This window comes from Nicotiana sylvestris, chromosome 7, assembly GCF_000393655.2.
Source record: "Nicotiana sylvestris chromosome 7, ASM39365v2, whole genome shotgun sequence".
Classification (NCBI taxonomy): domain Eukaryota; kingdom Viridiplantae; phylum Streptophyta; class Magnoliopsida; order Solanales; family Solanaceae; genus Nicotiana; species Nicotiana sylvestris.
In genome coordinates this window covers 121,716,102-121,735,458 of record NC_091063.1, presented here as the reverse complement: position 1 = coordinate 121,735,458, position 19,357 = coordinate 121,716,102, and the positions used below count along the sequence as shown (strand labels likewise).

Here is a 19,357-nt window from a genome sequence, read left to right as displayed (position 1 = left end):
AAATTGAACTTAGCAGAACACTTTGATAGCATTCAAAAATAGTTGGCATAATCTGAATTAGTGGTTTTGCTATAACATATGGCGGAAAATATTTATAATAGGTTTTAAGGGATTTGAGGGGCAACTACGTCTTTAACCATATTTATGCAAGTAAAGTATTAAAATTGCAATACCATAGTTTGCTATGTATTAGTTATACATACGATAATACCAAATAAAATGAATGTATTAGCTAAACATAAATTGAAAAAATATACCAAATGAGGAATTAGTAAGCACAAAACTACTGCTTATGGTGGGATATCCCATATGGTGAGATATATTAGGTATCCCGCCTTATATTTTAGTATAATGTTATTTTCTAATTAATTAATATCCCAAATCAAACATAAAATAAATTTAATTCCAAACTTTATCTCGAAATTATTATCCTTATCTATGTATCAAACAACCTTAATAAATATATTCAAGAATAACCCATCAATCTCTCCTGTTCGAGCACGGTAACTTTTCTTTTTCATAGTCGTAACAACAAAAAGAACTAGTGTCAGCCCAGCAAACATCCAACAACTCTCCACGACAAATTCTTCTGAAGAGTTTATAAACCATATCCAAATAGTCGTCTATTTTCCCTTTGTTAAATATCTCTTGCATCAGGATCTATCCAACAGTGTGTTTTTATTATTATATACATAATATGGATCAACTAACCATGTCAACGACAATGATATTAGACTTTTCAATATTATTGGGCATTCATCAATCCATCATCATTTTACCAACTGGGTCATCACAATCTATTTCTTTTATCTCCAGGCAATCCCACTTAACCCCTTTTCACTTTCACCCTTTTGCTATTTTGAAATCATTGCACAATTCTTGATTCTTCCTCCTCCAGGTATCCTTGCTTTAGGTTTTTTTTTTTTTTACTCCTGTTTTGTGTTAAAGTTGTAACCTTTTTTATTTAATTACTTTGTTTCAACAACCATCACCCTAATACTTGCCTTCCCTTTTGAGTTATTTAAGCTATAATTATGGGTTTATAGGTTTTGATTCCTTGACAGAAAAAACATAAAAAGTAAAAGATCATAAGAAACCACTGGTCCACTTGTTCTACATATCATCCAAATTGATTAGACAATGTTAAGAAAGACTCTGTTAAATGTAAAGATTTAGAATTTTTAAAGTTTATGGATCAGTCTTGCTGTGCTAATGTAGAATCTTTTGAGGTCCACTCAGTAGCTGGTCAAAGTATTAAGTTTCATGTGAATAATTCTAAGCAAGTTGCGTTTTGTTTATGGTAGCCTAATTACTTGTACGAAAAGCAGTGCTGAACAGTTCAAACATCCGTGTTTTAAGTTGCCTGAAACCCAACATTGTCTAATTAAATTCTTTGTTAAGTTCACATGTTGAGCACTAACCAAAGGATATATAAAATAACTGTTTGGACTAGTAAAATGTTGTCTACTTCCAAGTATGGAATTTCTCTTTTGTGTGATTCATGAGCATCTATCTATATGCTGTAAGCAGAGAATCTCTCTTAGATTTCAAATCTCCTGCTTGAGACTCAAGTTTCTTCTTTATTGTTTTTTATATTGTTCCACACCATGAATTGATCTATTTTGTTCGTTTGAAGTGTATAATCCCAGCAGTTGTGGCAGACAATGGTTGCACCAAAGTCAAATTTTACACTGCTGATCTGAAGATCTCTAATAGAGCTTGACTTGTAAGAGTGACTGCTTTCCTCTCACCCCTTTCTGTTATGGAAGTGTTTATTGACGCTTCCCCAGAAAACCTCTAGAAAGGACACCATGAACACTAGTTTTATTTATTTATTTATGTTGATTTCCATGTATATCAACCTATTTATTTAAGTAGGTTCCGTCCTACTTAAAACCGGAAGTGAGTAAGACGTTTCCATCAACAATAATATATCATCTAACCTTCCACTGGCTTTATGAGTAATGTCTTACAAAATGAGGACTGGCTAAAGGCCACAAGGTTGTGTATAAAATATAGATTTGGTTTTTGTTTTAGTTAAATCATAGGTGACCACTAGAAGAATCTAATAATGAATCTGGATCTAGAACTAGGGTTAAAATAATTGGAGCATCATCTGGTGGTCAAATAGTATCTTTAGGATGTGATTGTCTTTCTACATCCTTTTGTCCTGTCGTGTCCATCAGTGGTGAGTGTGACTTGATCTTAAAGAAGTAAGCTTTGCTAATTCTAGCTTTATAAGAGTGGAAAGTAACTACCTGACTTATCTTTGCCTTAAATATTTCTAGGTCTTCAAGATGGAAGGACTCAGACACTGTACATATGTTATTGCTATAACAATTCATTGCTATATGCTTCTTGCGGTTGCTCAAATAACCGATCCCTCTGAAGGTTTACTTTCTTCCGTCCACTCCTAATGCTTAAACTGTCCTGCTTGCAGTATTATTGAGTACATTCCTTGCTTGGGTGCCCTAAAGCATTTTTATCTAACTAACTTATTTTCATTCATTAGAAGTTCTTATGTGCTCTAATTGTTGAAAAATTGTGATGTAGACTGATAAAGACATTCTGTGCAAGACCTCAAGCTAATACTAGGTTGTTCGGAGTTCTATAATTGTGTATGCTAATGGACATCCTAAAGCTTAAATTATCTTTCTTGTACTGCATCTGAGTACGTCCGGTGCTTGCGTGCCCTAAAGGATTTCTTGCTCACTGACTTACTTCGTCTAATTTAAAATTCCGTGTTCGCATTTACTGTAATACATAACGATGAAGACATCTTGCAAGCCCTCAGGCTAATTCATAGGTGGTTGAAGTTCTATAAAGTTTTCAGTTTATGCTGATGGGAAAGTGCCATGGAGCAAAACCTTGTTTCATAATGGTGTGTTCTTTTCACTTCCATAGTTGAATGAAGCCTTCTTTTCGTTCCGCATAAGTATTTTGGTGATTATCTCTACATCAATAATGCAATGGATACATCAAAATTTTGTGTATCAAGCAACCTTTTGTCAGATGAATATGCTGTAGTTCTTTAGCCTTTCTTCTGAGTGTCTTAGTACATTATAAAATTAATTGAAGATGGTGTTAGGGACTTGGTTTGTTATGCTGCGTAATGTCGGAACCTTTAAACTTGTAGCATGGCTTACTCCATGAGTATTGTTTAACTAAGCAAAATGTCGAATGAGAATAAATGCATCAAAATATTGAAATGTCTTATGAGAATAAATTCTACTTTTACAAAATTCATGTGAAAACACTATCTGAGAATTGGATAGATGCAACTCTACTACTTGCAGAAGATGAAAGTTGCAGAGATGAGGATGCTGAGATGGATGTGTGGGCACACTAAGTTAGATAAGATTAGAAATGAAGATATTGGGGTGAAGGTGGGCGTGGCTCCCATGGAAGACAAGATGCGGGAAGCTAGGCTTAGGTGGTTCGGGTACGTGAAGAGGAGAAGCCTGGATGCACCGATAAGGAGGTGTGAACGGCTGGCCTTGACGGGTATGAGAAGAGGTAGAGGGCAGCCTAAGAAATATTGGGGAGAGGTGATCATGCAGGACCTGGTGCGGATGCAAATTTCCGAGGACATGGCCCTCAATAGGAAGTTGTGGAGGTCGAGCATTAGGGTTGTAGGTTAGGAGATAGGAGGCTAGTATGATAGTGTTTTGTTTTAGGCTGTTAGTGGCTCCAATTGTGTTCTTAATACTTCATTAGGGTCGTAAATTAGGTTGTAGTATATTTAGTGGCCCTTTGTGTATATATTATTCCCTTGCGTCTGTAGCACTGTGCCTTTATTACTGCTTAGTGTTATTACTTTGCTCTCTATTTTCTGGTTATTGCTTGCTAGTGTTATCTTTCTGGATTCGTTTGTTGTTACTGATACACTGTCTCTTTCCTTCTTCTGCCGAGAGTCTACCGGAAATAGCCTCTCTACTCCTCCGGAGTAGGGGCAAGGTCTGCGTACACACTAACCCACCTGTGGGATCTCACTGGGTTGTTGTTGTTGCAACTGTACTACTTGCATTATGTTTTCTCTTAGATCACTTAAAGGGACAGGAGAAATATGTATATCTTAGGGCACCTTGTTAATGTATATAATTTTACTACCTATTTAATTTTTCCATTCCAAGTAAGTATGCATATAGCAAGGCCAAAACAAACTTTGTATTGCCGGGATCAATTGGAATGTTTAATCCTCATTTCATCTCTTGGTGAAGTTGTCTGGTCCAAGTTTTCTCCATGTTATATTAAGGCCCTCTGACTTTCTAAAGGCAGAGGAAGGAGCAAGGGACGTAAGAAGGACCGAGACTAGTCACTGTTCTGACTAAAGAGATCCATGTCTCCACCATGCATCAAATTAGGGACGTTTGGTTCCTCAAAGGGCAGAGGCTGTCTGGGAAAAGTGTTTTGCAGCTGTTGTTGTGCCTTTAAACTTGCCATTGGTCTCTGACTTTTGGTGGCTTGCATCCAAATTCTCTATCTTGAGCTTCACAACTAATACTGCAAATCAAAGCACTTTCTTTTGGACGAAAAAAATCATGATATTGGTATCACGTTGTTTCGTTTTGCTTGTGACCCTTCGTATTTAAATTCATCTCAATAGCTGAATTCAGACTTGACAATTAGATATCCACTTTCTCGTATTAGTCCCTGTTATAAAGCTGGTCGACCATATATATCTTGATAGAGCTGACGCATTGATCTGCGAAACGCTAAGTGAAGTGTACTTTCTTCTAATAGTGGTTCATTACGAGATTTGATCGAGTTCTATTCCTATTTGCAGTTTCAGCTTTAATATCCGTTAAAGGTAGTCTGGTTGATAGTCTTGAGCACCTGAAGGATTGGAAGAAGGGTGATCCCTGTACTTCAAACTGGACAGGAGTTTTTTGCTATAACACTTTTGGAGCTGATGGGTACTTGCATGTCAGAGAACTGTAGGTTATTCTTCTGCATTCTGTAGTTTACAGTGTCAGCAATCTTTTTGTACACTATGCAGATCCATCAGCTGCACAAACTTTTCTGGAGTATGTTAGTTGACTTCTCGTCGTCATTGTAGTTTCTTTATCATTGCCTTAAATTCCTCAAACAACATACATGTTCTTTTGCTTGTGTGACTGCAATATGTGAAAGGCCGTCAAACCTTTGTTTTTTTTCTCTTGAATAAGCATGAAAGGCCGTCAAACCTCTTCCCTTTTGACTCTTTCTGCAGCCGTTTCATGAATAAGAATCTCTCTGGAAGTTTAGCACCTGAGCTAGGACAACTATCCCATCTTAAAATTTTGTAAGTTGTAACGAATATTATATTTTACATATAACAATAGCATGATAGGCTTCATTGTTTGCTTGTCTATGCTACTTACTCTTCTTATTGTTTACAACAAGAAATTTCATGTGGAATGATTTGACTGGGAGCATACCAAAAGAGATTGGAAACATCAAGCCTTTGAGACTTCTGTAAGTAAGACTTTAACGGATTTGAACTCCTTTCTCCAATGTCATTTTCTCACACATTTCCCCCTCCACCCACCCCAACTGATGCTTATATATGAGATAACAGCAAAATAGTTTATTTATCTATTTTTTATTGTGCTGTCAACAGTAGAAGCTGAACTTGGGCTGATTCCATATGAATGCATATTAATAGCTGATAATTCCTGTGTAATTCAATAATGAAGGCCTTAATTGTTGTTTCTGGAACAATTTAAGATATTCTGCTTTGGGATGGAGATATTTTATTGTTGATTGTAGAGGAACAAGATTTTCCTGAATTCTGCAGCTTTGAGGAATTTTTGGCACTTGAAAACTCTCTTAATGGAAGGTTCTTTGACGAAAAAGAAGCCTTGTGCTAGTGAAACTATTGATCTCAAATTTTGTTTGATGTTGGAGCAATAATGTTCTTGCAGGCTTTTAAATGGAAACCAATTGTCAGGATCTTTAGCGGATGAACTCGGATATCTACCAGATCTCAACAGATTCCAGATAGACCAGAATAAGATATCGGGAGAAATTCCAAAAACCTTTTCTAATTTAAATAGGATCAGACATATGTGAGTGCTCATTTGATTGCCACTTTCAGATGCAATGAATTCTAAGCTTTTCTATTTCTTATTTGATTTTACATATGATATATCTACAGCCACTTCAATAACAATTCGCTGAGTGGTCAAATTCCTCACGAGCTTTCCAACTTGTCCACTCTTCTTCACTTGTAAGTTAACAAGAGAGATTCTTCTTAGCTGTCTCTTTAACATGCAGACATGCATAATCTCAGTAGAGGCTAGACGGGCAAAACTCTTGAAAATGGTCTGTTTCTGTTAAATACCTGCTTGCTACATATGGTCTTGTGATAATACCTTTTTTTAACAGGCTTCTGGATAATAACAATCTGTCAGGCTTCCTTCCTCCTGAGTTTTCTGCACTTCCAGATCTGGAAATAATGTAAGTTCCTTTTAAATATCATTGCAGGGTTTTTTCTGTCAAGTGGTTCGACAATCTTGACAAGTTATCCTTTTGTAAATTTATACCATTCCCTATATAATTGCAGAAACAACTTCCAGTATATGTGTTCCTGTCAAGTGGTTTAATAATTTTGACGAGCCGCTCATTTATAAATAGAACCTAAGGTCACAGTAGAACCAAAAAATTATAGAAAACTAATCATGAATTTCGAATGAGACTGTCTCATATATCTTAGTTGAACTGGCTTTACTGGCCAAATAGCCAGACAACTCATAATACAGAGCATATATTCTGAGCTATTTTCTAACAGATATAAAGTTTAAGAACATTCCTGATCACCATCTTCAGATCTTTCTATTACTATAAACCATGAAATCCATCCATCCCTTGCAATGCCTGATACTGGAACTTGATCTTTCGTGGAGATGTAAATTGCCTTCAGCTTCAGTCAAAAACCTTTCATGTAATCTGATAGCTTCTTTGGTTTTATAAATGCATTGTGCATGTCGTGTCCTTTACTATGAGCCATATACACTAAAGTTTCGTTCTTTTTTATCTATGCAGCCAACTTGACAATAACAACTTCAGTGGATCTGAGATTCCAGCTACTTATGGAAACCTTTCATCCTTATTGAAATTGTAAATGCTCCTTGAACAAATCCTTTAGTTTGTTATTTTCATTTTTTCCCTTTTTTGTATCCCATTGATGAGAATGAGGGTGTTATCTCTATGGAATATCTGATAGTTGGTCACACTCCGGAAGAGTTATCATAACTACTAGATTCTAGAGCGATGATGGAAATAAATCTATGCATATGTTTAGGCTTAATGAACCTTGACATTTAAAATGCTTGTTAGTCCTCTCTCATTCATCATGTTTAGAGATTTGGGTACTAATCCACAACACGTATTGAAATTGTCTGTCCCAGTAGTCTTTAGTGTAAGCATTAAAAAATTGCATTTTCACACATGACAGTTTTACCTTTCTTTGCTCATACTGGTCTCATATTTATGGAGCCTGATACGTGTCTCCGAGTTTTCTATAGAAAATTTCTCATCTCTTTATACATAGCTCTAGCGCTTTGATAGCTAATATCCTTTAGTTTGTTCTCTTTTATCCCTTCCATGTCTTCTGTGCCATATATGTTTATTGGTTAAGACAACTATTCAATATTGTACCCGTGTAAGGAAGCTATTGAATGATTATCTTCAACCCTTATTTACCTCTTCATGCAAATCCTCAGCTCCATCTCGTGTGATACAGGTCTTCCTTACACGAAAACAAACAGTTTTTGACACCATCTTTATTGCTTCCAAAACTAATACTTTGGTTTATAAGTAGTGTTAGATAGTTATGTGTAAATAGTCCTAGTCCCATATGTTGTAGGAGTAGGGTATGTCATAGTCCCATATGTTGTAGGAGTAGGGTATGTCATAGTCCCATATGTAGTAGGAGTAGAATATGTATTATATATAGGGTTCATTGTATCATTGTTAATATATAGATTTTTTCTCCCGTGCATTCTCAGATGGTATCCGAGCTTAAGTGAGAAAATTATCGTTGTGCGTCATTCCAGTGACATTCGGGAAGAAAGATCTCATCGCCGTGCAATTTTCTGACAACTTCGTCTTGTTCCCAGGATTCATCACTGCTACAGTGGTACTGCACATATACCAATATCACCATCAGATCTGAAACCCGTGTGCGACCAGTCCTCAGAAATTCCAGTTCCATCGGAACATAAAAGTCAGTCACCGTGTGTCTTTCCGGTTGACGACTCAGATTGATTTGCGTTTTCTCCTCATCGGTAAGTGTTGTGCGCAAACCAACACTACCATCTTGTTCGGAAAAGTTAGGTGACAAAACCCTAGCAATCACTCCGGTAGAAAGTGGCACCTCTACGTACCGCCAGAACTAGGGTTGACGAGCTACAGTAATTCTTTCGGTGCGTGTGAGCCATTCCGGCCACTTTTTGACAAAACTTCTTCAGGACAACTTACTCGTCCATTGATTCCGAGCCTACCCATATAAATTACATCAAATTCTGACAATTGTTATTTTTTCTGGCGTGAATAGTGTACTTTTACTGGCGTGAACAGTAATTTCCAGAAATTAGTAGCTTGCAAATATTTTCACCAAGTTCCTTACTGATCCTCGTATTAGTTACATATATAACAAGCTCGGTACATATGATTTGTATTCTCCGACTTGAGGGGGAGTGTTAGATAGTTGTGTGTAAATAGTCCTAGTCTCATATGTAGTAGTAGAGTAAGTTTAAATCCCATATGTAGTAGGAATAGAATATGTCCTAGTCCCATATATAGTAGGAGTAGAATATGTATTATATGTAGGACTCATTGTATCATTGTTAATATATTGATTTTTTCTCCCGTGCATTCTCACAAGTAGTAAACTTAAAGAGCAAATGAGAGCAATTCTCTCCAATTAAGTTTTTGTATTCTTGGGTGTCTATGCATAAATTCTAATAGCTCCGGGAAGAGAAATCAGTCAACTGGAAGTCTTTTTTCTGGCAAACACTGGTCTGTCCGCAGGAAAGATCACTATCCATCACTGTTGTGCAAAAACCAACACCACTACGAAGTGGATCAGCCTCCGGCGACCAACCCATAGAAAGATATCCGCCAGAAAAGCCCTCATGCGCCCTCACGTGCCGCTGAAAGAAAATTTTCAGGCAAAGTTTCGACGTCACGTGTCGGCATGTGAGGCAGTTTTCGGCTATTTTTTGGCGACTACTCTTCAGGATAGTCTGTTTCCCTTAATTTCGAGTCTACTCATCCAATTTAAACCAATTTCCGACCACTTTTATATATTTTCGGCGTGAACAATGATTTTTCCGGCGTGAACAGTAATTCCCAGAAAAGTTTCTATTTTCTGGGGGTGTTTTAGAACCAATGTTGTAGTGTGGAACTCGGCTGAAGCTTTTTCAGCTAGGCTTACTATTTTCAAATTTCTCGAGCAACACTTTTGCAGCAAATTCTTGAGTTGGTCACTAAGATCTGCCTTAAATCATTATAATGTCATTTGCATCAAGAGCCTTTGAGTCACAATCCGTTGAATCCAATCCAAATGGTTTCTTTATCGGAATATATAGAGCTCCTTCAGTACAAATCATGTAAATATACATCTTCTGAGATTGCTACTGTTGTTCAAACAGGTAATAGTGTTACTTGTGTCTCTCAATCTTCTTCTCCCAGCAATTGGGTTATTGATTCAGGAGCGTCTTATCATATTTCTAGTAATAAATCCACTTTCAGTACTATTTCCTATTATCAATCTCATCTCATGGTCACAATGGCCAATGGGTCTCAAACCATGGCAACTGGAATAGGTCAAGTAAGTCCACTTCCTTCTTTACCTTTGAATTCAGTTCTTTATGTTCCCGGTAGCCCTTTTAATCTCATAGCCATTAGTCGCTTACCCAAATCACTTAAATGTTATGTTTTATTTCTTGATGACCTTGTTTTTATACAGGAATGTGGTACGGGGCGGATCATTAGTACCGGGCATGAATCAAATGTTATTACCTTATCCTTGCTAAATCACATGAATCCACACATCAACAACTTGTTCATTTACTGATTTGCCAGATTTATTACATAAACGGTTGGGGCATTCCAGTTTACTAAAACTTCAGAAAATGGTACCTGGTTTGTCTCACTTGTCCACTCTAGAGCGTGAGTCATGTCAACTCGGTAAGCATACTCGCTCCAATTTCCTTCGCCGTCCTAATAATCGAGTAGAGTCACATTTCACTTTAGTCTATTCAGATGTTTGGGGTCCTAGTCGGGTCAGTTCTACCTTGGGAGTCTGCTACTTTGTTAGTTTCATTGATGATTATTCAGGTGCACTTGGATATTATTGGTGAAAAATCGATCTGAGTAGTTTTCTATTTTTCAGACCCTCCACGCTAAAATCCAATATCAATTTGGGGTTCTATCCTCACATTTCATAGTGGAGTATTTGTCTTCTCCATTTCAGCAGTTTATGAACTCTCACGGGATCATTCATCAAACATGGTCACTTAGACATTTCTGAGGTGCTACCAGTTCCATCCTTTGGAGATTTAGTCACTATTTCCCCTTCACCTTCCTCTATAGCTCCATCACCTATAGCCCCAATTCTAGCTCCAACCCCACCAACTATAGCTCTTCCTGCATCCTCAACCACATAGGTCTTACCCATACCAACCGTTAATGAATCTAGTGTTGCTCATCCTAGATCCCCAGCACAGGAATACCACTATTGACTTATTGTTGCCCAGCCGATTCACGTCCTGCACCTGACCCTGCTCCTACTGCGGACTTGTCTCCTCCTAGTCCGCCAATTGCACATCGGAAAGGTATACGAACCACACTTAATCCTAATCCCCATTATGTCGGTTTAAATTGTTATCGTATATCATCACCCCATCATGCTTTTGTATCTTCTTTGTTCTCTATTTTCATACCTAAGCCTACAGGTGAAACATTGTCTCATCTAGGATGGTGATAGGCTATGGTTGGTGAGATGTCTGCTTTACATACGAGTGGTACTTGGGAGCTTATTCCTCTTCGTTCAGGTAAATCTACAGTTGGCTTTCATTGGGTTTATGCATTCAAAGTTGGTCCGGATGGCCAGGTTGATAGACTTAAGGCCCGTCTTATTGCCAAAGGATATAGTTAGATATTTGGGCTCGATTATAGTGATACTTTCTCTCCCATAGCTAAAATAGCATCCGCCCGCCTTTTCCTATCCATGGTTGTTGTTCGCCATTGGCCTCTCTATCAATTGGACATTAATAAATGTTTTTCTTCATGGTGACCTTGAGGATGAAGTTTATATGGAGTAACCACCTTGTTTTGTTGCTCAGGGGGAGTCTAGTGACTTGTATGTCGCTTGCGCCGGTCACTTTATGGTCTAAAGCAGTCTCCTCGAGCCTGGTTTGGTAAGATCTGCACAGTTATCCAGGAGTATGACATGACTCGTAGCGAAGTTGATCACTTTGTGCTTTATCGGCGCTCTCTTTCAATTCTCTATATTTATCTGATCATTTATGTTGACGATATTGTTATTACCGACAATGATCAGGATGGTATTACTAAGTTGAAGCATCATCTCTTTAAGGATCTGGGCAGATTAAAGTATTTTTTGGGTATTGAGATCGCTCAGTCTAGCTCGGGTATTGTGATCTCACAACGGAAGTATGCCTTAGACATTCTTGAGGAAACAGGAATGACAGGTTGTAGGCCTGTTGATACTCCTATGGATCCGAATTCTAAACTTCTGCCAGGACAGAGGGAGCCGCTCAGCGATCTCGCAAGATATAGGCGGTTGGTTGGTAAATTAAATTACCTCACAGTGACTAGACCTGACATTTCCTTTCGTGTGAGTGTTGTGAGTCAGTTTATGGATTCTCCCTATGATAATCATTGGGATGCAGTTGTCCGCATTCTTCGGTATATAAAATCAACTCCCGGTAAAGGATTATTGTTTGAGGATCGAGCCCATGAGCAGATTGTTGGATGCTCAGATGCTGATTGGGCAGGATCACCTTTTGATAGACGTTCTACGTCTGGATATTGTGTCTTAGTAGGAGGTAATTTGGTAGTTTGGAAGAGCAAGAAACAAAATGTGGTTGCTCGGTCTAGTGCAGAAGCAAAAGATCGAACAAAGGTTATGGCAACGTGTGAGATAATTTGGATCAAACGGTTGCTCAAGAAGTTGAAATTTGGTGAAATCAGCTGATGGAACTTGTGTGTGATAATTAAGTTGCTCTTCATATTGCATCAAATTCATTGTTCCATGAGAAAATTAAACACATTTAGATTGACTGTCACTTTGTCAGAGAAAAAATACTCTCAGGAGATATTGCTACAAAGTTTGTGAAGTCGAATGATCAATTTGCAGACATTTTCACCAAGTCTCTCACTTGTCTTCGTATTAGTTACATATGTAAGAAGCTTGGTACATATGATTTGTATGCACTAGCTTGAGGGGGAGTGTTAGATAGTTATAAAATTAATATGTAATTAGTCTGAGTCCCACTTTGAATAGGAGTAGGATATGTATTATGTATAGTTATAAATATGGCTCATTGTATTATAATTAATATATCAATAATATATTTTTCTACCGTGCCTTCTCACAGGATCCCTTTCTCACTTTCCACCTCTGCATTTCTTCATCTGTTGTATGCTTCTTTTTCTCTTTTGATAACATTTGGCTTTTATTTGGCTTCTGATTTCTCTTTCCTATTCAGCCTATCAGGAAAATAAAGAGGGGGTTCAATAATTTTACTAAATATCTGGAGATGAAGATGCTGTTATAGCTTGTGATCAGTTTGCATTCCACCTTAAATCTTTTTAAAATGCATCGGTCCAAGCAGAGTTCTTATTCTATTATGCTTTTGTTTACATGCTGGAAGATGGTGGAATAAAAAAATATTAAGGTATAACAGAAATCATTAACTCATGATACATGAAAAAAGAATAACTTACCAAAAAATGATAGATAAAAAACACAAGTATTTGGACTCCCATGTTAGAACAAGTCGAAACACAAGTATTTGGACTCCCACGTTACGTGTGAGAGAAAAAATTTGGGATATTGTATCATGATGGAACATGTTAGTAGAACTAGACATGAAGTTAATATCCTCACTCACACGCTCAGTAAAGATTAAATGCTGCCTCTGTTATTGCAGAAGTCTCAGAAATTGCTTTTTGCAAGGACCTGTGCCAGATTTCAGCAGAATAAGAAACCTAAGCTATCTGTAAGTGTGAGTTTTCTATTGTTTGTTCTGCTTCTTTTGATAAGCTTCAGTTGTATGCTTCTGTATACAGTGATCTCAGCTGGAATCAACTTTCTGGATCTATACCACAGAATAAGCTTTCCAACAATATGACAACTATGTAAGCTTCTTGGTCATATATCTATATTTTCTTTCGGTTCTGCATCATTTGCAACAGGATTGCCTATTTCCATGTTCCTTTTATCTTCTAGCCTTTACTTCTTAACATAATCTAATGTACACTTGAAACTAATGATGCAGTATTCTAGCGCATAACCATCTTAATGGATCTGTTCCCAAGAGTTTTTCTCTTCTTCCTTCCCTGCAGAAACTGTGAGAATCTTCACTTTGTCTTGCAATATCAACTGTTTCGCTGAAGGAAATGTACCGTTAACGAATTGGTCGGATGGATTTGTCACAGGTCGCTTGAGAACAACTTTCTGAATGGTTCCATTTCCACTGACATTTGGCAAAACAGGACCTTTGCTACAACTTCCAGACTTGTGATGTAAGATGTGAAGCAGAAAGAAGACACCAATTTCTGATTTTTAACAGTAGTATTTACTTCCAGCGTGAAACCATTGAATGAGGATTTCTATCAAGGAATTCTTTCTAACCAACCTTTCATTGATTTTGCAAACCTAGTGATCTGCGGAATAATTCAGTTTCAAACATTTCGGGTGCCTTTGATCCTCCTGTAAATGTCACTCTAAGGTATGATTCTTCTTTCAAATTCGAGGATGAAACATTTTCTGACTGTTGGTTTATGTCCACATGGACCACATCCAATAGGACTAACAAAAGGGTAAAATGAATTTAGAAGAACAGAAGCATATTCCAAACCAAAAAAGAGAAGAACGTAGATTTTCCTCGTGTGTCTGCCAACAATTACTTGGATTACTTGAAGAAGCAAGCACAAGATGCATGAAGTCACTTCTATTATGTTTTATCCACACACACTGATACACATGCTCTTAGCAACTTCATATATGGTGCTTTATATAATGAAACCAAATTACAAAGGACAAGTATTTCTGAGCACCTTTGAGATTTTCATTTTGCTCGTTATTTGCAAATTTGAAGCATATTAAAATACACACACACAGAGAGAGAGAGAGAGAGAGAGAGAGAGAGAGAGAGAGAGAGAGAGAGAGAGAGAGAGAGAATTTCAATCAGTCATATACTTCCATTTAGTTGTAGTGAAATAAGATGAAATAGTGAAGATCTAAATGACCCTAGAATATGGATTTAATTTCCTGATCAGCGTAAGTCTTAAAAAAGGACAATATTTTAACAAAGAATACGAATGAAAAATGGGTATAGAGATATGAATAGAGGGAAACACGAGCATGAAAGGAGTTTTCATAAAGCTTAGATGATCAGTTTTGTTTTGTTGAGTCTTTCATCGTATATAGCATTACTGAGGATTGGCCCATATTATGCGTTGTCTGTGAAAGGTTGACAGTCCAACAGTTTTGAGAAGCGGAGATCAAAAAAATCAGTTGACTAACGGAGGCCTGACAAATGTAGAGGAGAAAGTTTCTGTAAATTTTGAGTCTACCACATGCCTTATGATGCTTTTTTCATGTGTCCAAAATAATTCTTAAAAATTGCAAACTGAAGGAGTATTTTTCCAGTATATCACTTCAAGACAAAAGCAATATAAACTGGTATTCATTAAGTTTCTTCGAGAGGGAAAACATCCCATTTAAAAGAAAAAGTAGAAGTTTTTCCATCCAGGAAAGTGGAGAATGGAAATTAGGCCAAACAAAAAGAGAACATAGATCAAATAAAAAGGCCAAAAGTTTTCTTAATCACATTTTCTCATATGAGCTTTGGAGCAACGGTCAAGTTGTCTCTGTGTAACCTATAGGTCGCGGGTTCGAGCCGTGGAATCAGCCACTGGTGCTTACATTAGGATATGTTGCCTACATCACACCCCCTTGGGGTGTGGCCCTTCCCCAGACCTTGCGTGAATACGAGATTTTTTGTGCACCGGACTACCCTTTACCCTCTATATTTTCTGAGAGGAGTCATTGTGCTAAAATTACTTATACATCTTTGTTACTGTTTTTGAAATTTATGTTTTCGATGGTACACTAATTCTTGTATTCCAATTATTCAAAAATATCTGACTAGGACAGGGTATTATGATCATCTTTCAGAATGTCACCTTTCAAATTGCTTTCTGAACTCTTTGCTTGCAATTTCAGGAGGTCTTCTTTAATACTTAAAACGAAAATTTACCAGTGCTGGTCCAAAGAAACATGTCACTTACAATGCTCTTAGATTATGTTGTTGGTTCTAATTAATATTTTTCCTATCTTTCCCTAACTTTAGCAGACAATTTTCAGGTTCCAAGGCAATCCGATCTGCAGCAATAGAAGTATAAGAAACATTGACCAATACTGTGGCCCCGACTCTGGAGCAGATGATGAGTACAGTAACTCAACAAATCCAAGCGGTGTTTGTCCTATTCAAGCATGTCCTACTGACAACTATTACGAATATGTTCCTGCATCGCCTGAACCGTGCTTTTGTGCCTCCCCTCTTAGAATTGGATACCGGTTAAAAAGTCCTAGTATTTCTTATTTTGATCCATATACCCAACTATTCCAGTCGTATGTGACAAGTTCCCTTGATTTGGACCTTTACCAATTGTGGATTGATTCATATTTTTGGGAGAAGGGACCTCGTCTGAGGATGCATTTGAAGCTTTTCCCAGTAGTTGGGGTCAGTACATTTAATGAAAGTGAGGTCCTTCGTATTAGCGAGATTTTCGCATCTTGGGAATTCCCAGGAAGTGACCTATTTGGACCGTATGAGCTCCTGAACTTCACACTGCTCGGACCTTATTCATACTGTAAGTATTCATAGCTTAAATGTATTCTAATCCAACTTGTGGCGATTTTTGCTGTGTCATTATAATTGCATGACCGTTGAATTATTGGCTTATGACATGTGGATAAGATTGAAAGATTTGACTAACATTGCCACTTCTAGTCTCCAAGTAAAAGGATCTTGATTCATAACAAGACAAGGTTTGGATAAGCGACAAAAAGAATCTCAGACTATGATCCATAAGCTTCGAGGAGCTTCCTATATATTGGGTGGAAAAGACAACGAAGTGTTTGATACCCAAAGGTTTTTAAAAATTTTAAGTTTAGGAACATTGAAGGATCTTAGTTACTTGATTAGAACACTGAAAATTCAAGGGGTTCAAATCCAGCTAGATTGGTCCTTTCTCTCCGCTGGGAGCGTCAAATCTGGAGGATCTCAACCCTTACAGTTTTTGTTGAGATGGAAGTCAGTTCCTGATTACAAAAGATTTACAAAATGGACTTCTAAATAGATACATATTAACACCATTATCTATAGCTTTTCTTGCTTATGTGTTGTTTGTACTTTGTACTTTTTCTAGTTGCCACAATGTTATTGCTGACGCCTTTTCAGGGAAATCCAGATAATGCCTCAATTGTTTTATTTCCTTCATAAGAGCTTTTCTTTTCTCATATGATCTTTGCATCACTGCAGTGAATCCCGAAATCCAAAGTAAACGAAAGAGCAAAGGTGTTCTAATAGCTTGCATTGTAGCAGCAGGTGTATTTGCTGCCATTGTTTCCACAATTGTCACTACATTAATCTCAAGACGACGTGTTAAATATCAAAGCATCATGTCAAGAAAACGTTTGTGTAAGTTCTCTCATTAGGTTGGCTTTATTCTAATTTATTCTAGTCTGCTAAATTTTTCACTCTTTCTGTAAAATTGGTGAGCATGTGTTTTTCCATGCAGCCACAAAGCTATCTATAAAAATAGATGGGGTTAAAAGTTTCACCTTCAGAGAAATGGCCTTGGCCACTAACAACTTTGATAGCTCAACTCAAGTTGGTGAAGGAGGATATGGTTCTGTCTTTAGGGGAATTTTAGCTGACAAAAAAGTTGTTGCTATCAAGCGAGCAAAAGAAGGATCCCTGCAGGGGCAAAAGGAATTCTTGACCGAAATAGAACTTTTGTCAAGGTTACATCACCGTAATCTAGTTGTGTTGCTTGGGTACTGTGACGAAGAAGGAGAGCAGGTCTGATAAAACCCTTTGAATTATAACTGTTTTAGTCACTATTAATTCACACCATTCATCATGTCATATTTCTTTACTGTAGCATTATAAACCTTCTTTCTTTCTTTCTTTCTTACTTCAGTTGCTAAATGAGCAGACTGAATGCTTTAATTAGCTGCGGAAGGCTTTTTTTTTAAGCTCAAAGAGTGATAGAGTCTAGCAATTCTGAGTCTTCTGTTGATACATTTGCAGATGCTGGTTTATGAGTTCATGCCCAATGGAACTTTGCGAGACTGGCTTTCTGGTAGATAGCTTTTTCTTTTTCTGGTTGTTTTCCAGCTTTAATCTTGTTAATCCTCCTCAATTTCTTTCTTTTAGTTTAGCAGTGAAGAGCCAGGGAGGAGGTGAATGTTTATAGATTTTCCTACACATTAAGTGTCACTAATACTATGGCCAATTGATAATAGACAGGCTTCATTATTTTTATTGTGTTTGCAACTGAGAAACTAATGTCAAGGTGGTGACTATGATCTCAAAGTTGCATATTAGAAAAGATGCTACAGAATGTCCAATAGTCAGAGAAACATTGATCCATCTTCCTTCCCTGGTCATGACAAGAAATGTTCTTAGTTTCCTTTTGCTGCGGTGTTAAATTTAAATCTGACTTGAGTCAAGAATATTCTCTATCGCTATCTGACTAGGTGATTTTCATCATTTGACAGCTAAATCTAAGCAAAATTTGAAGTTTGGAGCAAGGTTGCGGATTGCACTAGGGGCAGCTAAGGGCATCCTTTACCTCCATACTGAAGCTGATCCACCCATATTCCACAGGGATATCAAAGCCAGCAATATTCTTTTAGACTCTAAACTTACTGCCAAAGTTGCTGATTTTGGATTGTCTCGGCTTGCACCTGTCCAGGATGATGAAGGTGTTCTGCCGAATCATGTATCAACTATGGTGAAGGGGACACCTGTAAGTCTGATATGCTTATCATTCAGCTGTAGCTTTTTAAGGAAATAATTTGCAATTATCTGGCTGATTATCTTGTAAGATTCTGGCTGTATATGCAGGGTTACCTTGATCCGGAATATTTCTTGACCCGTAAAATGACAGATAAAAGTGATGTCTACAGCCTTGGGGTTGTATTTCTGGAGATCTTAACCGGCATGCATCCTATCTCACATGGGAAAAATATTGTTCGAGAGGTACTTCTATCAGTTGAATACCTATTGAATATACTTGATTATTTGTCAATAAGAGCATTGGACTGACACCTTTAACTGTTAAAATGCCAGGTAAATATGTCTCATAAATCGGGAACAATGTTCTCCATTATGGACAACAGAATGGGATCTTACCCCGCCGAATGTGTGGAGAAGTTTGTGGCATTGGCCCTAAAGTGTTGCCAGGACAAACCAGAAGACAGACCCTCAATGCTGGAGGTGGTTAGGACGCTAGAAACCATACTCCACATGATGCCATACACTGATGCTGATCCTTTGGATAATAAAGCCAGTTTTGGTGAAACTACATCTTCATCTTCATTTTCTAATACTAGAAGCAGAGACCTGTTTGAATCATCCAATGCATTGGGTGGTGATCTTATTAGTGGTGTTACTCTTACTATTACACCTCGTTAACTGAAGCTTATCTTTGACTGCATAAATTTTAGCTTGTGAACTCGGGTGCTGTAGATAGTAGGAAAGTTATACGACTTGTCTTTTATGTACGAGTGTACAACATCCCGTTGAGCTATTTATGTATATTCCTCGGGAATCTGTCGTGTTAACCTAGTGTACTTGTTATACATTAGCCATTGACTCGAGTAACGTGCATGCAACTTTTTCTTGGCACTAATTGCAGATGTGAACTTATAGTTCTTGAAAATTAAGTGTTTTTAAAGTATCATGTGAAACAGTTCATGACACTGTTTATGAACTGTTTCAATGCCATGACACTGTCTTACTTTTGATGGCAACTGATATTGCTTATCTGGTTAAGATAATGAACAGTGATGGCGGTCATGAAATGAATGAATTGTTATCAT

At 37.4% G+C, this 19,357-nt stretch overlaps 1 protein-coding gene across 3 annotated transcripts; it reads left to right on the top strand.

Annotated features, from left to right (window-relative positions):
* The first annotated feature begins 556 nt into the window (after positions 1-556).
* On the top strand, positions 557-19,135 carry LOC104231945 (probable LRR receptor-like serine/threonine-protein kinase At1g06840). 3 transcript variants are annotated; one of them, XM_009785019.2, is made up of 22 exons: positions 558-898; positions 1,637-1,726; positions 2,289-2,391; positions 4,787-4,937; positions 5,213-5,284; positions 5,386-5,457; positions 5,907-6,050; positions 6,140-6,211; positions 6,370-6,441; positions 7,027-7,101; positions 13,167-13,235; positions 13,306-13,374; positions 13,515-13,586; positions 13,675-13,761; positions 13,899-13,967; positions 15,608-16,116; positions 16,788-16,946; positions 17,047-17,330; positions 17,562-17,613; positions 18,032-18,282; positions 18,381-18,515; positions 18,606-19,135. In XM_009785019.2, exons 3-22 carry the CDS (start codon positions 2,298-2,300, stop codon positions 18,948-18,950), a joined length of 2,853 nt encoding a protein of 950 aa, XP_009783321.1. In that variant the 5' UTR covers positions 558-898; positions 1,637-1,726; positions 2,289-2,297; the 3' UTR covers positions 18,951-19,135. The 3 variants fall into 3 exon arrangements, with proteins under 3 accessions (XP_009783323.1, XP_009783321.1, XP_009783322.1); XM_009785020.2 differs by lacking the exon at positions 558-898 and adding an exon at positions 1,013-1,522; XM_009785021.2 differs by lacking the exon at positions 1,637-1,726 and having other exon boundaries at positions 557-898.
* The last annotated feature ends 222 nt before the right edge of the window (positions 19,136-19,357 follow it).